This window comes from Rana temporaria, chromosome 4 (genome assembly GCF_905171775.1).
Source record: "Rana temporaria chromosome 4, aRanTem1.1, whole genome shotgun sequence".
NCBI classification, from domain to species: domain Eukaryota; kingdom Metazoa; phylum Chordata; class Amphibia; order Anura; family Ranidae; genus Rana; species Rana temporaria.
In genome coordinates this window covers 237,987,340-238,007,488 of record NC_053492.1, presented here as the reverse complement: position 1 = coordinate 238,007,488, position 20,149 = coordinate 237,987,340, and the positions used below count along the sequence as shown (strand labels likewise).

At 39.6% G+C, this 20,149-nt stretch overlaps 1 protein-coding gene across 18 annotated transcripts in view; it reads left to right on the top strand.

The window, feature by feature from the left end:
* SNAP91 (synaptosome associated protein 91) overlaps positions 1 to 20,149 on the top strand; it is a 141,399-nt gene that overhangs the window by 31,379 nt on the left and 89,871 nt on the right. For all 18 annotated transcript variants that reach the window (XM_040350025.1, XM_040350031.1, XM_040350030.1 and 15 more), the window contains 2 exons: positions 16,555 to 16,697; positions 19,186 to 19,261. In XM_040350025.1, coding sequence (XP_040205959.1) covers positions 16,555 to 16,697; positions 19,186 to 19,261 — 219 coding nt within the window. The remainder of the gene's footprint in view (positions 1 to 16,554; positions 16,698 to 19,185; positions 19,262 to 20,149) is intronic.

Genomic DNA, 20,149 nt, shown 5'->3' with positions numbered 1-20,149 from the left:
TGGAAGATTTGCCCTCTATATTTCTTTTCTGGGAACAATCCAACATTTTGGGATTTTCTTTTACTTTCAATGATGATGGTAAACGGGACAAATGGAGAGAGCAAATCTATCTAATGGGGGGCACAGACATCAATAAGAACTGACATATTCTAATCCTTCTCCCCTCCTATCCAAAACTAAAAAATGTTGCCTTTTTAGTTATACATTAAGTCAGACAAAGCTATCCAAAAGGTAGGCAGCTGTTTTTGGCTAACCTATAGCAATCTAATTTATTATGTAATGTTTGTTGTTAAACAAATTTGTGTGTATTATTTTTGCCAAATACCCTGTGTTGTAGTGTCAGAAAAACGGTGGTTGTCTGTTTTTGTGCGTTGGTAGCGCATACTCATTCATTACAACAGACCTACTAGGTGTAAATGGGCCCTCTTAATTTTCCCTTTTAAATAAGGGTTTGTTCTATTTTGTAATTAGTTTTCATAATAAAGGATCTTTTCTCTTATAGAGCAGTGAGTAAGGGCCCTTTCAGACATGCATACCGTATGTCCGCATTTTCATCTATCCGTTGCGGATGAAAACGGGACATATATTGGTCCCTATGTGATTGCGGGTGTCAGCGGATGACCATCCGCTGACACCCGTAATCGTCCACCTCCGCAAAGATCCGATTTTTCGGACGGAAGAAAATCCTATTTTCCTTTCGTCTGGTGGATCGGATGAACACGGACATAGGTCCGTGTTCATCCGATCCCCCATAGGGGAGAGCTGAGGAAAGACAGGACAGTCCCTGCACAGTGTGCGGGGACCGCCCTGTCAGCCGACGGCTCAGCAGGGATTTTACGGAGGATCCCCGCTGAGCTTTTACGGACGCACGGAGCGGATCATTACTGATCCGCCCGTGTGAAAGGGCCCTAAGTGGCTTCCAGGTTAAAGCTTGGTGAATGATGTAAATACATTAGCAAGGGGACTTGGTTAGCAATGTTCTAGTAATGCATTTCCATTTTTTTTTTTTTATCTGAAATTTGAATGCAACATTATCCGTCAGATATGCATTAAAAGTATATTTGGTCTGACCAGTATTTTATTTGACTTCTGACTCTAATAAACAAATAGAATTCTGTAACAGGCAACATCACAAGGTGTCTAACTTTTTTTTTTTGAAGCCCAGATCTGAACTAGGATATCTCTTACATGCTTTCCTAAGCCTACGGTGCTTGTTAATATGCTACATTCAGGCTGTGTTGCATCTGTTGAAAATAAATGCAGGGTCTGCAAGTGCTATGGCCAAGCCTAAAATAAAGTACATGCTTTCATTTATATATTTTTATTTTGGAAAATATACGATTATCCTTACCAATATAGAATAAGAAATATTCTATACCGGAGTCTTTGTGGCCTCATATTTGCTTAAGTTACATCTTTAGCACAAGGTTGCAGACTGGAAGTAATCCTGCATCCCACAACCTAAATCTTAATAAAGTGGTTGCAGTGATAACTGCAGTAAAGATGAATCATTTTCTGGAACTGTTCTCGGGACATTACAGGAGACCTGAAGGAGAACAGAAATTGTCTGTTCCCTTTGCAGGAGGCATTGTTGCTTTTAAATCTCTAGCTAAATAGCTTCATCATGCCTTGTTGAGGAACCCTGTGCTGCAGAGAAAATGTTTTCCTCCCAAAAAGATGCCATGCTGATGGGTAGCTTCAGCAGTTTGCCTTTTCAGAAGGTGAAGTCAGCATTGTCGGTCCATTCATTTTGGTCGGCACAGGTTTCCTTTTAATGATTTTGGTCGGCACAGGTTTCCTTTTAATGATTTTGGCACTTCTATTTTTTTTAATTAGTTTTTACTGCAAGCTTGCATTTGGTACAGGAGAGATGAGTACAGAGTTTGCTGAGCATAGAGACCAAAAGTGTCCTATAAATATTGTGTAAATCTGCAAGGGATCAAACACAAAAAAAATAAAAATCTAGAATTGCAGCTGGCAAGTGTGCATGAGGGCAATATCTAGTCGCAATGCTACAGGTGGTCTCACAAGAACAAGTAGTGTCTACCATAAGCATAGCAGAGAAGGATAAGAAAAACGGGGAGCAAGAGAAGAAGAGGTCAGATATTGGATAACAATCATATAGCAGAAGTAAAACCCAAGTAGCAACGATAAGCCCTTATTTTATGTTGGCGTGTAGCACTAACCCTGAAGGTTCCTTTTGGACTCCGGGCCTCTTTCCCCCTCACAGCCAGGCAAAAGTAACAAGAAATTACTCAAACAGTCAAGGGGTTTTGTTTTTTAATGTTTATTTTGGTAACGTAGAATTTGGATAGGATTTAGGAGTTCAAACTCCAATCGTTTGAGGACATGCTAAAGTCTTTGGCTGCTATAGTCCAAACTGAACTGTGCTGCACAACAGTAGGGAGTAATGGTGCAGCTGTAATGGGATACAAGTCCCAAAAAGTAATGCTGAATAGACAGCGCCTGGCTATATTACACAGCACCTGGCTGCTTTAGGCCCAAATTTAGGGAGGTTCTGGCTGTCTTGCACTTCTCTTAAGCTACCTCTAGTCCCACATTTGTGGGGTATTTCACTGTCCTGTCCTTCTTTTGGGTGTATAGCTGGCTTGTACTCTATCTCTAAGCTCCCCCTTAATCCAGAAGGCTGTGCTGGGCTTTTGCTGAACAGGCTGCTTCTGGCTTGGCTTGAATTTTGCAGCTAAGCCTAGCTGAAACTGTAGCTGAATGATGTCCTGGAGCTCTTTCTCTCCTTCTATCCTTCCCTAGGAGGGCATAGCCCCCAGCACAATGGTCACCTATAGATGGATGGACCCTGGACTCTGCTCCCACACTGCCAGGCTTAAGTATGTTCATTTTTGTATGTTCAGGGACTGGTGGAAGCTCCATGAATATTCCGGCTATAGCCTCTGTCTCTTCTGTCCCTTCACCCACTATGTTCTCGTAATTTCCAGTGAGATCCATAAGACGGGAAGGTAACCGAGCCACAGCCTGTGAAGCACTGCCCAGTCTCCTAAACACAATCAACACATGCTCCATTGCCTACAGGGGAGACAAACTAAATTTACCTACACTAGTAACTGTGAGGGTGCTACAAGAGGAACCTGGAATATTGAGTGATTTTAATCTCGAACCAATAGGCCCATATCTAGGTGTCTGGGGAAAGAACGTGAGATGAGTTCCTCCATTAGACAAATGTCATCTGCTTTGCAAAGCCATTGGGTAATATGTGGAGTAGATTTTTTTTAATTTTTTTGTCCCCTCCCAAAAAAAGGATAAGAGATTTAGCTACATTCCACAGGTGTGGACTTTTATGGACTGTTTTTATATCGGCCAGTTGATGTACTATGAAATACTGTTTAGATTTAACTGTAGAACTTCTGTATCAAAGCTATAAACCGAAGCACTTCACACCAGTATGGTCAAATGAGATGCCGATGACAATACCCACCATCTATGAGCGAGTGAGGCTTCCTCGTCACATTTTCCCTAATATAGAGAGGAATAAGTAGGGAACGTAAGCCAAGATTTTATTTGGTGTGTAGTGCCTTCTGGATAGAAGTTTGCAGTTAAGATCAGCAATTTTTCATAATGAGATGTGCGATAATTGAAGAATTTTGTCTTTCTAATCTGTAATGGCGAGTTGAATGTCTGCCTGATTCCCAGTGAGTGAGGTAATCTTGGTCTGCAAGTCATCATACCCAGGATAGCTCTGTAAAAAAGTGAGGCAGTGGTAGTTTGGAGCGGAACATAGATTCAACAGGGTTTAAATCCCTAAGGAACCTTAGGGGTTGAGGAAGCGAGCCGCCAAAGGGTAAGAAGAAGTGCAGTAAATAAAGCATTAAGGGTGAAGCCTAATGCCAGTCATAAGGAGTATGAAGAATATCCCAAATAGACAAGGAGGATGAAGTTAAAGGCGAAGTAAATGATGGGAGGGCCCTGTGGCAGCGAGGGATCCATGGGATGACCAAAAGATCAACATTACACAAAACAAATTCCAGTTTGAGCCTAGGTTCACACTGGGTACGATTTGAGATGCGATTTCACATGTCAAATCGCATCTCAAATCGGCGGCATTTGCCGGCAATTGTCGGCAATGGCACCGTCCTAATCGGTGCGACGCCGCATCTGCGGTGCTGCACCGATTTCAAAAAGTAGTCCCTGTACTACTTTTTGCGATTTCGGGCCGCGAATTACATTGAACCCTGCACAGATATCTCTTTAATCGCGGCCGAAATTGCGGTAGAATCGATTTTGAATTCGCAGCAGTGTGAACCTAGCCTGACCCACAATTTGGAGCCACTGGCATACTTCCAATTGGCAATTCTGGTTAAGGCAATGGCTTGATTAATATCATTTAACCACTTCAATACAGGGCACTTTCACCCCCTTCCTGCCCAGGTAATTTTTCACAGTTGTCACATTTTGACAATTGCGCAGTCATGCAACACTGTACCCAAATAAAAAATTTTCCCCACAAATATAGCTTTCTATTGATGGTATTTGATTACCTCGGTTTTTATTTCTTGCGCTATAAACAAAAGAGTGAAGTTTGTAATTGGCCAAGCGGCTTTTCTACAAGCTGTCTTCAAACTATAAATAAGCATATGCATTGGCTGCTTTTAATGTGGGTCGATGCGATTCTTTGCAAAAAAATTTGCATGCACCATTTTCTACAATGAAGTGGTAGTGTGTTACCATCCATTGTGGTAAGCTGCAACACGGGTGCATTTGGAAGGTGTGTTAGAGTGGCAATCCTGAATGAATCATACTGAAATGTACATTGCAGTTATGTGTAAATTTATAAACGCAATAGTGTGAATCCAGCCTTAATATTCCAAACCTTGAGAAACCGATTTTTTTTAAATTCCCCTTTTATTAAGTATTGTACAGTATATTGATGCCCTTAGTGTCTCGCAACGTGCAAGACAAAAATATACCATCTTTAAAATCCACTTTTTTTTTGTTTTCAAATTAAAGTTTTATTGTTAACAAATCTACATACCAAGCTCCTTTTTTTTTTTTTGGACAAAAGATTAGTGACCTTGCAGTCTGTGATGTGCATTGAATAATAAAAAAAGTTTTTTTTTATAATAAAGAAAAAAGTATATTCAACTTTTTTTTTTTGCAGTTATAACTTCTTTTTGCAACAGCAATGTAAATTTAAAGTGCCCCTTCACTGAAAAAGGTCCAAATATGACTTTGTCTCTGTGTCTTACTGGAATAATCAAAAGACATTTCAAGGGTCCAAGAACTCTCCCTGCATAAAATTCATTGGATACTCTTTGGATTCTCCACCGGATTTTTTTTTTTGGAATAAAGTAATATCTGGATCGAACAGTGGTGTGTGTATATTTAAATTTTTGTTACATTATACGTCAAGGAGGGTGTAGAAACCACATGCCTGGGAGCCAGATTATGTACCTTAGCATCAAAACTTTAAGATAACCATACTAATAAGATGACCTTTATTGAAAAGGCACCATTTCTCTACTCAACCATGTGAACTTTTTTTATTTTTGGTGGCTCGCACTTAATTCCATAGCTGTATTGTTGCCAAAGGAGTACTTTTTACTTTGAACAAACATGTAGGGTGCAAGTAACGATTATTTTCATAATCTATTAGTTGGCCGATTTTATTGTTTCGATTAATCGGATAATAACCTTAAAAAAAAAAAAAAAATGTTGTGTATAATTTAGTAAATATGAAAAGTGTAAAAGGAAAAAAAATAAAGCAATTTTATTCTTAAATATCTCTATGCAATAGTAAATATTAACAACTTCATGGTTAGGGAGAAAAATCATCCACTGAGAACAGCCATGTACTGTATATACTATTGGAGGGTGAATCAGGTAAATTTCATCAGACTCGAGATAAGATCAAATGTTTTTGTTTTGAAGGGGAATTTTTTTTTTAAATTAAAGACGGTCTTGCCGATTTTTTTATTATTTTTTCAGACAGAACTAATTTATTATATGCTGGCCGTAGAACAACTATTTCTATCTTTAAAAAAAAAAAGATTTAACGATTTTCGAATCATTAGTGGGGTCAAATCGACTTTCGTCTTCGAACACAGTGATGGGAAAGTTCGAAGGGGCAGAATAGAAAACTTATTGGTCAAATTTTCAGGCAGTGTATGTGGATTTCGTTCAATTTTAAAACTGAATGTTAAATGCAAGTGAATTTTTTCAAACAACATCCTTTCATTCAGCGAATGTACAAAGATTTTTCATATGAATTTTCTCATCCGAAAATCGATGCGTATATGGCTAGGTTCACACCTATGCAGTTCGCTTTTTATAATCGTAAATGCACCCAGAAGTAGGGTATATGGGCATTTTAACTAGGCTTTTAACCACTTGCTTACTGGGCACCTATAACCCCTTCCTGCCCAGGTGAAATTTATTTCAGCTTTCTGCACTGTAACGAATGAATGAATGAATGAATGAAAAATTTATATAGCGCGGCACATGCGAACTGAATCGCTTCTGGGCGCTAGTTGTTTGTGTCTCATGCCTTCAGAAAAGCAGGGTTTTGATCTGCCTTCTGAAAGACAGGTGGTTTTGCTCCAACCGAATGCTGGTTGGTAAAGCATTCCAAAGCCTGGGGCCCTGGAAAGCAAGTAACGCTTTGAATAAAAATTGCGCAGCCGTGCAACGTGGCTCCCAAACTTTGTGTCCACAAATAGAGCTTTCTTTTGGTGGTATTTGATCACCTCTGTGGGTTTTTTTATTTTTTGCGCTATAAACAAACATTTAGAAAAAAAACACTATTTAACTTTTTGCTATAATAAATATGCCATTTTTTTTTTATCAGTTTAGGCTGATATGCATTTTTCTACATATTTTTGGTAAACAAATTGCAATAAGCGTATAGTGATTGGTTTGCGCAAAAGCTATAGCGCCTACAAAATAGGGGACAGCGTTATGATTTTTTTTTTATTTATTTATTATTATTTTACTAGTAATGGCGGTTATCTGCGATTTTTTTTTTTTTTTTTTTTTTTTTTTTTTTTTGTGACTGTGATATTACATCAGACACTTTTGACACATTTTTGGGACCATTCACATTTATACAGCGAACAGTGCTATAAATGTGCGCTGATTACGGTATAAATGTGACTGGTAGGGAAGGGGTTAACCCGAGGGGGCGAGGAAGGGGCTAAATGTGTTCCCTAGGAGTGATTCTTGCTGTGGGGGGAGGTGACCGATCTGTGTCCCTATGTACAAAGGACACAGCATCGGTCTCCTCTCCCTGACAGGACGTGGATCTCTGTGTTTACACACAGAGATCCCCATCCTTGGCTGTGTAACTGGCGATCGTGGGAACCTGGCGGACATCGCGGCCACTAGGCATGCCCATCGGCACCTCAGTAACGTGGCAGGCACGCGCGCCTTGCGCCCCCTTGTGGCCGGAGGAGCCGAGGACGTCAATGGACGTCCTCCCGGACCTGAAGATCCACCTTGTGGCCATGAATTGACAATGGCCCGGGTCTCAAGAAGTTAACTAAGATCGACCCCTTACTCCGATCAGTTGAGTCTCATAGCCTCGCTGATCACAGAACGCGCATCCTACAGGGGGCGCGTAGGCCGCTCGAGCACAGGAGGACATCTATTGACTCCCTGGTTTTGTATAATGGCAAGGCTGAATTGACCAGATGTTTCCATAAATTTATTGATGGTGCGGAGGAAGATTTCCATCGCATGGAATAGCGATAGCCTTGCATGCATAATGTAGTATCCCCAAAAGAGTTCTACTTGCTCGACTAGGAGCCAGTGGATCTACAAGCCCCAGCAAACATATTTCTACCCTCAATGTATTCTGAACCGTATTGACTGTCTGACTGTAGTAACCTCATTCCAAAAGTCTCGACCAGGGAACAGCTCCAACAATTCAATGGTATATTTTAAAATGCCAAACGGAAACGAATACCGTATATATTGTGTTTGTTTTGGTTACAGTTTTAATTCTTTCAGTAGGAATTATATATTTATTTGTTATACATAATGTCTAACCGCTTGCTGAGTGCGTATTATAAATTGTCACGAAAAGTAGGCTTTAACACACAGCCACTACGCACGCATGCATACGCACACACACGTGCCCACAATGGCAGAAAGTTGTGTACTGTGTGCGCCCCCAGCATACTGACAGAGTTGTCACCAATGGCTTTGAATCAAGGCTTCTGGTAAGGAGCCAGTGGGATGGGTTTCCAATAATGTGACTGCTGTGAGCCACACAACCTCCTAGGCCAGTGTTTCTCAACTCCAGTCCTCGAGGCGCCCCAACAGGTCATGTTTTCAGGATTTCCCTCAGATGAAACAGCTGTGGTAACTGCTAAGGCAGTGAAACTGAGCAAATCACCTGTGCAAAATATTGGAAAGCCTGAAAACATGACCTTTTGTGGCGCCTTGAGGACTGGAGTTGAGAAACACTGTCCTAGGTAATAAAGTCCACCTTAAAGGGCCACTGGGAGGTGGCTTTAAGGGGTTAATGTTGGAAAGTAAATGATGCTGCTGTCATTGTACTATGGTTTCATTACTCCTAAAGGCCTTGTTTACACTAAAAAATGTGCCAGTAAAGCCACGTTGTGAACACCAAGCAAAAGCACCTCACATTTTTTTTTTTACGCTGACCAGACCACCTATTGCCCTCTATGGAGCGTCAGGTGTCAATGGACATGTGTCCCTAGATGCCCGCTGACATCTGATCCAATCTTGTCCACGAAAAACAGATGTATCGCCCATAGGGGCAAGCAGTTTGTGTCCGCAGTCCTCTGTCTGCTCAGTGGGGATCAGCAGACAGATTCCCTGCTGAGCAGGCAGATCCGCTGGCGGGAACCGCCCATCTGAAAAAGGGCCCTACACACTTTTTAATGTGTGTTACTAATCAACTCAAGTGTAAACAAGCCTGAACAATAAACACATAGATTATTAGTGATCTATTTTCTCTGTCCCTATGTCTTTTCCACATAGGCCATAACATGTCTAATGCCATCTATCTTTCGAAGTCTCATTAAAATTGCACGACAGACCAGTGAGGCTATTGTGCCCTAGTTCATTAAAACTATTCTAGATGACCCATGAGGTCCTAGACTCTTTTCGAACTCTTAAGACGTTTGCATAGTGATAACTTCATAAAACCGATTTTGTGAACAGAAACCTTTTTAACTGCATAAGAACATGTCTAACTAGCATTAGATAATGCTGACTGCTAAAAAAAAAGAAAAAAAAATTCTAAACCATGCTGGGGAGCATTATTTCAACTGAACATTTTTCTCATTCTCTGCATTTTTGTCTAAAAGAGAACCTATTTGATTTCATATTCTGGTCAGATTCTCTTGCCATCTAAACATTTATGCATATTATGTGTAGACTAACATTCTATACCTGTAGCTCTTAAAAATTTCAAGTGAATCTGAGGTGGAAAAATATATTTCTAAAGCACTCCTGATGCTTATTCATTGGGTCTCTTTTTTGGTCTGGTTTAGGTCTGGTGAAGAATGATGCCCATCAAATGGGGCAATAGCTGTCCTAGTATTGTCTATCTATCTGGTATGAGTGATTGAGTGAACCAGCATCTATACATCACTAAAATGATAAATTCTGGATAATGTAAATGTAACTACAGATCATTGTCTGATCTTATGTCCTATTGCAAACCATTATATAACTATAGTCTATGCCCTCTGAAGACACCATGGGAAATGATTTGGATAATGCTTCAGGATGATTTAATATTCTTCCTCTAAAAAAAAAAAAAAAGAATAAGTCCTGGCTTTGAGACTGTCTGTGTGACCAATACTCACGTTACGACTTCCCGAAAGAAGCTCGGGTCGGCTCGGCTCTATTCGGCGCCGGTACGCAGGCGCCGAATAGAGCCGAGCCGACCTGAGCTTCTTTCGGGAAGTCGTGACGCGCTGTATGCGCCGTCGTTTAGCATGTCAATCAATTGGCATGTCAATAGGAACGCCCACTCCCGCGGGATTCCCTACCCGGAAGCCGCGGTGAATTCTAACGATAAACGTTATCTACGGCGACAAAAAAAAAAGGTCAGTGTAATTTTATTTGCAGAACTGGGCTGGATGTAGTGTTAGAAATTTTTTATAGGGTGAACCACCGCTTTAATATGCTCTTAAAGCAAACCCATCTCTCCTCCATGTTCTCTGTTCCTAAAATTTTATCCCAATTTATATATTCTAGCAAGGTTCGTAGTTTAGGGAAGTTGGCTCTTTTGAAATTCAGTGTCTTTTTGTTCCCCTTTTTTCCTATTTGTGTGATTTATACTGAAGCCAATTGACCTACGGTCGCTGTTTCTTAAATTCCCCTGTACAGGGAGTGCAGAATTATTAGGCAAGTTGTATTTTTGAGGATTAATTTTATTATTGAACAACCATGTTCTCAATGAACCCAAAAAACTCATTAATATCAAAGCTGAATATTTTTGGAAGTAGTTTTTAGTTTGTTTTTAGTTTTAGCTATTTTAGGGGGATATCTGTGTGTGCAGGTGACTATTACTGTGCATAATTATTAGGCAACTTAACAAAAAACAAATATATACCCATTTCAATTATTTATTTTTACCAGTGAAACCAATATAACATCTCAACATTCACAAATATACATTTCTGACATTCAAAAACAAAACAAAAACAAATCAGTGACCAATATAGCCACCTTTCTTTGCAAGGACACTCAAAAGCCTGCCATCCATGGATTCTGTCAGTGTTTTGATCTGTTCACCATCAACATTGCGTGCAGCAGCAACCACAGCCTCCCAGACACTGTTCAGAGAGGTGTACTGTTTTCCCTCCTTGTAAATCTCACATTTGATGATGGACCACAGGTTCTCAATGGGGTTCAGATCAGGTGAACAAGGAGGCCATGTCATTAGTTTTTCTTCTTTTATACCCTTTCTTGCCAGCCACGCTGTGGAGTACTTGGACGCGTGTGATGGAGCATTGTCCTGCAGGAAAATCATGTTTTTCTTGAAGGATGCAGACTTCTTCCTGTACCACTGCTTGAAGAAGGTGTCTTCCAGAAACTGGCAGTAGGACTGGGAGTTGAGCTTGACTCCATCCTCAATCCGAAAAGGCCCCACAAGCTCATCTTTGATGATACCAGCCCAAACCAGTACTCCACCTCCACCTTGCTGGCGTCTGAGTCGGACTGGAGCTCTCTGCCCTTTACCAATCCAGCCACGGCCCATCCATCTGGCCCATCAACACTCACTCTCATTTCAGCAGTCCATAAAACCTTAGAAAAATCGGTCTTGAGATATTTCTTGGCCCAGTCTTGACGTTTCAGCTTGTGTGTCTTGTTCAGTGGTGGTCGTCTTTCAGCCTTTCTTACCTTGGCCATGTCTCTGAGTATTACACACCTTGTGCTTTTGGGCACTCCAGTGATGTTGCAGCCAAACTGGTGGCAAGTGGCATCTTGGCAGCTGCACGCTTGACTTTTCTCAGTTCATGGGCAGTTATTTTGCGCCTTTGTTTTTATAAAAGGTTCTTGCGACCCTGTTGACTATTTTGAATGAAACGCTTGATTGTTCGATGATCACGCTTCAGAAGCTTTGCAATTTTAGGAGTGCTGCATCCCTCTGCAAGATATCTCACTATTTTTGACTTTTCTGAGCCTGTCAAGTCCTTCTTTTGACCCATTTTGCCAAAGGAAAAAAGGAAGTTGCCTAATAATTATGCACACCTGATATAGGGTGTTGATGTCATTAGACCACACCCCTTCTCATTACAGAGATGCACATCACCTAATATGCTTAATTGGTAGTAGGCTTTCGAGCCTATACAGCTTGGAGTAAGACAACATGCATAAAGAGGATGATGTGGTCAAAATACTCATTTGCCTAATAATTCTGCACTCCCTGTATTTCCACATCCATGATCAGGTCTGTATTGGCAATCAGTAGATCTAGTAACTCCTTGTTTCTATTTGGTGAGTCTACCATCTGACCCGTGAAATTGTCCTGCAAGACATTTGGGAACTGGTGAGCCTTAGACAAATGCGTGGTTTCCTCCGCCCAATCTGTCTGGATAAGTAAAACCCCCCATTATGATAACATTTCCCATCTTTGCTGCTAATCCAAATTGTGATAGGAGGTCTGTCTCCCCCCCTCAGGTTTGGGGGCCTATAGCATACTCCCAGTATTTTCCCTTTGGTAGCTTCATCCTTTCTCTTGATGTCATCTCTCACATTCGCGGCTGACGCTTTCTAGTAGAATTGGCTGAACATTTGTTATGCTGTCCTATCATAGGGCAGTATAGCCTGAAACATCCTATGTATAAGTGGGCGTGCTTGCATCATTGGCCACGCCTCTGATGATATCCATTTAGGATGAAACCTGTCGGGCTGGCTGATGCAAGCACGCTAAGAGCCGCAGAGTTGTTATGAGCTATGATGTCCTTTTTTACCTGTAAGTAGATTACCAAGAAATCTTACCTTAAGGGCTACACTATTTGCTTTCCTCTTCATATTGGTTTTATGCCCTGTTGACTGCATTACACATCCATCCTTTATGTGAGTTCTGATGATCTTCTGGTACCCGTGTTTTTGGATCAACCCAATTCTGTATACAAAGTTTTGAAGTGTTGCCATTCACTACTGAACCTCTGCATTGTATGATTACATGCTTGTTTTCATGTCTATCTGGTAAGCAGATTGATTGCACTGGGTGTTGGTGTGCTTTTGTCTTTGTGCACCCTGAAGCTTGGTGGAAGTTTTTCATCCTCACTTTCCATTGGAATCCGTTATTTGGACTATCGCATATCTATTACCATTTATCGCGCTGCACTTTGGACTATTATCTCACATTCACTTGTAAATTTTTCTTGATATATAGCATACTCCTCCCCAATTTTTACCCTCTAATTAATTTACTGTAGTGTGCATATGGAATTACAAAAGTTGTTTAGTTTTGATTAATTTTATGAATAAGATGGAGATCAATTCGTTCAACTTTTTTTTTTTTTTTTTCACATGAAACACATTTTTAGGTTCACATACTGTATGAACATAATATAAGCAAGATTGACAGCTACACAGAGGCTTATTTTTTAAGCAGTTTGCAGACCACATTTCTCCCTGCCTCGGATTCCAAAGAGTGTTTTATGCAGATTTCTTAAAGGAAAAACCTTATTTTTTGTCTGAGGACAAGTAGATGCTCCATAATGGTTTCAAAACTAAGTGATACAACTGTTCAAAGTAAACCTATTAACAAGCCTATTTAATGAATCCTATGTATTTGATAAAAAATAAAGCATACATCTCTCCTGCCTCCTAAGGGCACTTTCACACTGGTTCACTTAAAAACTGCCAGTAAAATGCCTATGCATTAATGGAACACTTTTGCAGAGTTTTTAAAAAAACCTGGTACTCAAACTGAAGTGTGTGTGTGTGTGTGTGTGTGTGTGTGTGTGTGTGTGTGTGTGTGTGTTTTTTCTTCACTGCAACAAAAGCACACAGCATTTTTGAGGGGTGTGTTTTTTTTTTTTTTAGCACAAAAGCGATTCGAAAAACTCTGCAGTTTAAAAGCGACCTAAAACCTCGTACATACGATCCAATTGTTGGCCAATTGAGCATCTGACTTTTGTCTTAAGGATGTGTGCCAGGATCTTGTCTTGCATACTAACGGTACACAATTGTTCAACAAACATGAACGTACTACAAGGAATTTCATCTCTTGAGCGCCACCCTTCTGCTAATTTCATGTTTGGTAAAAATTTACTAGCATGTCATCCAACATTTGTTGGCTGAAAGTTGGACAACAATTGTCAAAAGGAGCATACTAATGGTCAGATTTTAGGACAACAGTTTGTCAACAGACAATCCCCTGCCAACAATTGGATCATGTGTATGAGGCTTTAGCTTCCCTGCTGGTCATATAGAGCAGGGATCTCCAAAGTTTCTAAACAAAGGGCCAGTTTACTGTGCTTCACACTTTAGGGGGACCAGACCATGGCCAGTGGGAGGAAATAATGTCCCATCTCTGGTGTTGGAGGAATTAGTGCCCCATTGGTGCAGAAATGATTGACCCATTGTTTTTGTCAGAGGGAGAAATGGTGCCAGAAGGGCTGGACAAAGGCAAGTAAAGGGCCGCAATTTGGAGACCACTGATATAGAGTAAAGTTTTTACTAAAATGCTTATTTATTGCTCTGTTAAGATCTTGCTAGGATGGGTAGACAGTATAAAGACAGTTGGCAAAAAATTGCGCTAGGATACAAAAAGCGGGAGAACAGCTATTGTCCTTAGCAAAATATCAGAGAAATCTTGCATTTTAAGCCTGCCTTAATATCAAGCCTCATGTATCTAGGCCTGTGTTTCTCAACTCCGGTCCTCAGGGCATGCCCCAACAGGACATGTTTTCAGGTTTTCCATTATTTTGCACAGGTGATTCGATCAGTTTCACTGCCTTAGTAATTACCACAGCTGTTTCATCTGAGGGGAATCCTGAAGACTTTGAGCACCTTGAGGCCTGGAGTTGAGAAACGCTGATCTAGGCCATCCCCGTGTGTGCTCTGTCATACAGTGAATAAAGCAGCACCGTTTTTCTTTGTAGTGCCAACTCAAAAATTCCATGTAGCAGATTTAAAAAAACAAATCCGTAAAAGTGAAACTTGCTGCACAAAAGCACCCACTGGGTTTTTAAATTTTTAGAAACCAATATAACTATATACAGTGACTTCACTTGTCCTCCATTTGCCTTTTCAGTTCTTAAACTGCTAGATATGGGGAGAGCGCATAGCTAGACAACTCCGGTGCCAGGTAGCCAACATGCATAAAAGTACAGACAGGTTGTTCCTACTCCCTCCCTCCTCTGGAAGCTGTGCAGAGCTTCACCCGATTTTTGCATGCCCCAGTTTTAGTAAATCAACCCCTTAATGACCATGGGGCTGAATTTAGGCAAAGTTATGTAGTTCTTGGCTTGAGTACATGTTTTTTTATTGCACTAAAACCGCATATGCACTATACATTAGTACCAAATACATATTGTTGATCAAATTTTACTTGGGTATTTTTGACTGGTGGTGACATGTCATGTGACAGAAAACTTTCCACCAATCTTCCAGCTCAAAAAAAAACCAATAGTTTCTAAAGCCAAATAGTGGTGTGAGGCATGTTAAGGAATGGTGTTGCTGATTCACTAGCATTCTGCTGCTCCTGGCAGGATTCTGCTCCACATGCCAGGGAATTGCGTACACTGTGTAAATGGATTCTGTATTATGTAGTTATTGAAGGCTGAGTAATGGATTCAAAGTCTATGCAGAGAGACCCTGCTTGAGCCTTTAGCATTGAAGGGGGATATTGAAAGATAAAAGAAAGATTTAACCAATGTTAACCTTGATAAAACCCCTCAGGTTTCATGCACATTTTCTAATATTTAATGAGCGTGTTTCCACTGAATCACATTTCGGGCTTCTAGTAAATCAGTGGGAAGTCCTGTTGCTTTTTAACAGCACTGAATAATACTTTGTCTTCAAAGTACGTATATGTGTAGTCGGTGGGTGGATGGGGAGTACTGTGTGTAAATTCCTTTTTTATTCAAGCATTAGTGGCATCCTTTTTACCAATATAGCCTAATTCAAGCCAAAGGTGTGTGTTTGTTTTTTGTTTTTTCCCAGTAGGGATGAGGTTCAACATTTTTATATCTCTATCCTTCAGGAGATTTTTCCTCTCTTCTAAACATAAAGTGTAAATACATCAGTAAATGCACTCTTGGGAGTAAAGAGAGGTTAACATTACTGTTGTAATTTTCTTACTATTGTAGTGATCTCCCTCCACACATTGTCTCACTATTACCAGGACAGAAAATAAGCAAAAACAAGCAAATGTCCTTTTTTGAAGAAAGCATAAGAACCACTTTGGGTTTTTATTGCAGTCATGTTCCCACCCTCCCCTTCCACAGATGCATACTTGCCTTGATATGATAATCAAAGTTCAACTGTTTAACTGGTCGCACCTGCTGCATTACAGTCCCGTAGACTTCTATGGGACCAGCTCTGGCCTCAATACGCCACTCCATGTAAGTCTATTTGGCACTAATGCACCGATGCTGCCATAGTGATGCTTTCAGAGCTGGATGTAAACAAACAGGAGAACCATGGCTATTTGATCATGGTAAGTATGCATCCATGGGAAGGTGAGTTGGGTTAGGCCCAGGGAAAGGGGGCAAAAAAAATTGTTTTTAAAGTGCACTTCACCTTTAAACTTGCTTCAATAATTGCTTCAATTTGCAGAATGCCATCCACCTACATTATTTGAGTTCCCTTTATTGGCTTTTCATTCCTATCTATATCTGTAGTTGACTCCTATAGCCATGGGTACTTTTTAGGCACCAAGAGGTATGCATTTGCAATGCCTCTTGAAGATTAATATTTGCAACCAATGTGAAATCTTTAAACTCCTTTTTTTTTTTTATTATTATTTTTTTTTATTGGATTGATGGTGGAATTTTTACCATAAAATTTGTATATGCTGTTCCTGTGAAATGTTCTCATTATTTTGTTCAACTTCACTGTAATCTATCTTTGTTGTTTTTCCAGATTTGATACAAGCTACTAATGAGACAAATGTGAATATTCCTCAGATGGCAGACACATTGTTTGAACGAGCAACAAATAGCAGCTGGGTAGTTGTGTTTAAAGCCTTAATCACAACTCATCATTTAATGGTGCATGGAAACGAGGTAAGTTTCTTGGGTGACAGCTTTGACTAGGAAAAGCTGCTTGTTAAATGCAGTCATAGAACATTGAATGTATTTAAATTAATTTTAACACTGATCAACAAAAATTTACTCCTAAAGGGTAGTGTTTATACATTACAATACATCCTTTTTACAATGACCACAAATAATTACTAATACAGCCATTCGTATAATTAGGTTAATGAAGACCCCTGTGTAGTCAAGGGGTTTTTAAGTGATTGTAATGTAAATACATTTGTGTCTGTAAAGTCCAGTGTCTGTAGGCTAAATGTCTACCAGGGCACTTTTTTTATAATAATTATTTTTTAATAATTCACACTGTGAGCAACCATAAAGCATAGGCTTTCTAACAGAAGCTAGAGACCCAAAGGAGCCCTATTAAAGTTTGAGTGGACGACAATGCTGGACTAGTGCCGCTCGCGGCTGCCTAGTGGTAAGTTACTATGTGGAGGGTATAGAGGGAATTGCTTCCAATAGGTTGTATCCCAATTATAGGTGATGGCTGGTGGACTCCATTTGGGGTCTAGGGCCCATACCTTTCTGGTAACGAAAATGAAAGCGTTACCGCATTGAAGACTTGGGTGATTGGAGATCACGATCTCACTTGATTAATTTTATAGTTTTATTTTAGATAAAAGTAAACCAGTAGCACCAATGCATTTCAGGGGCATTGCTTCCCCCCTTCTTCAGGGCTTGTATATACAGAAAGATATATTGAACAAATTCTATGGACTGGATATGGTTTTTACCAAGTGCAAAGCAAAATATGTGTTTTAAATATAGTTTCAATATAAATTGGAATCTTCAATTAGTCTCTAAAATCATATTGCAAATGGTATATAAAATTAAAACATATCCACATTGAATCTTAAATGATACAAGACAAAAAACATTATTTTTATCTAAAATAAACTACTATAAAATTCATCAAGTGAGACTTGCAATTAAAGTTACATTGACAGTGTATCATTTGTATTAGAAATGCAAACTGTTCATATACCAAAGAATGGCCATACAAACCTCCCCTATGAAAGCAATACATTATTGGTGAGAGTTGGGATGGGTACTGCTTCTTGCCTTTTCCGTGGAGGTAATGGAAGAGTATCACCATAGTGCATCATTGGAACTTTTCTGCTAAATTGGGAAGAATCTTGCAGTAGATTCAGCAAAAGTTTAAGAACAGGCAGTCTAATGTCCTCAGTAAAAGATCTGTCTGTATATGGCCATACTAGGATGCAAGTACTATTTTTGTTTTGTCTTGTGAAACGCATTACATTTTTCCTTTTTCCCTTTTTTTTGGGGGGTCTCGGCGGGCATTATATATATATATATATATATATATATATATATATATATATATATATATATATATATATATATATTTTTTTACAATCTCAATTACATTGTTATGAATATTCATTAAAACATATTAATAAAGCACGATCGTTGCAAAAACGTACCTGATATCATCTTAGGGATCTTGTGGCCATTTCCATCATAGCTGTGGGCATTGAAAAGCCCAGTTCATGTTTATTCCTGTATTTTCCGAGAGAGATGCATGCTGGGATTTTTAGGCACAGTAATGCCCAGTGTCATCATTTCCCAGGAGGCAATGGGGTCTTAGGACGGAAGTTCTACCACCTTGGACTAGGAACCAGGCAGATTACGAAATCTGCCTAGTAATGGCCATATTGAAGTGCGGAAAAAAACGTTTTTTTAAGAATTTGTTATTTTCACATTAAAAGCAAGCTGTTCACAAAGTTTGTTTTTAGGGAGAAACTGCCGTTTTTTTTTTTATGCACATGTTTTATATGCATGTCAAGGTAGGTCTCCTTGAGACATCTGAGGATTTTACTGATGTTACTAATTTTGTTATTACAAACTTGAATGCTTTATGACCTAATGACTTTACCACTTGTACAAGACATTCCTAGTATTTCTGATGTGCCAGGAAGTGAAATCTATCTGGTAGCTTCTCTTAGGTTCTCCCAGCTTTTGCAATGGGTTCCTTCCGTATAATTTAGAAATTGATACTTTTGTAGATACGAGAAGAAGCTGTAGCAAAGGTCTGATAAGATTCATGGCAATGGCTTGATGCATAAAGTTCATGGCGGATCATGGGCAAGACTGAATTGGTCTTTTAAAACTGCAAAGCGCAATTCAGTCTGCTGGCCGATGAGGGAGAACAGGACAATTCCAGCAGTATGCTTTTTGTCTTGGTTAAAGACAGTTACAACAGTTTATTAGATGCCCTTCTTTAGATGCAGTGTTGGTAAAAGTCTGTTTATTGTATAGAGCACATCAAACATTTTGGGTGTTAGCAAATTTAGTAAATGCATTTTTTGAATGTTCTTTTACTTCCATGTTCAACATATAGCACTGTGGGAATATGTACATGTAGTATAGCTTTTTATTTGTGTCCTTAATGCTGGGTACACTTAAAATGAAATGTTCTGTTTTTGTGTCTTAGAGATTCATCCAGTATCTGGCCTCTCGGAACACACTATTTAACCTAAGCAACTTTTTGGACAAAAGTGGATCACACGGTAAGAATGTGTGCTCTTTATTCCGGTCTTAAGTATGTTAACAGTTTGGTTTATTGTGTTCATCCATGCAGGAAATATAACTATTTTACTTTGTAACCTGTTATGAAATTCTACACAGCAGGCTTTTCCTAGGGAAAAATAGAGTCTGGGTGGACACTGTTCTACTTCTCAGAAATATATTTCTGCGGTTATATTCAGCTTGCAGATAAAGAGTAACATTTCTGGATGGTGTTTTAATCTCTACATCTACAAAGGATGTTTTTTTCCTTGACCCCTCTGGAAGGCTCATAGATAACATTTCTTTCAGGGATTCTCTTCTATTACCACACAGCTCACCATTAAAGTCACATACTATATCGGTGGAAGACTAAAATGGGTATACATTAAAAAGTTTATACAGGCTTATTTTACAGTTAACATATGATGGCTGTTATTTTATGTTTTGTACTTTTTTAATGGAGTTAATTCTTAAAAAATTTCAAAATTAGCGTTTTAAAAAATGCAACACTGGGTGAATTTTATTTGAATTTAACATGTCTAACATGGTATTGTGTTGTCTGAGGTATTTTTATGAAGAAGTCAATCACAAAGATTAGCAAAGTAGCATAGGACGTTGTGCTCCTAAAAATGACAGCTTCAGAGTGTCGCTAACAGTTTTTATGAGGTGCATATTGTGGACAATACTAATGCAATATTTATTTAAAGTGAGATGAGCTTCTCTGCCGCTGCATGCAGAAGTACAGGATCTGGCAGAGGAGAGTTCTGTCCACCTCTCTGCTGCAGACTGCTGAGACAAGGTGGGGCAGGAATAAGGGGGGTGGCGCAGCTTCAGGAGAGAAATACGAGGGCCACATGAAATGGCTTGGCCAGCTGGATTCGTCCTGATGG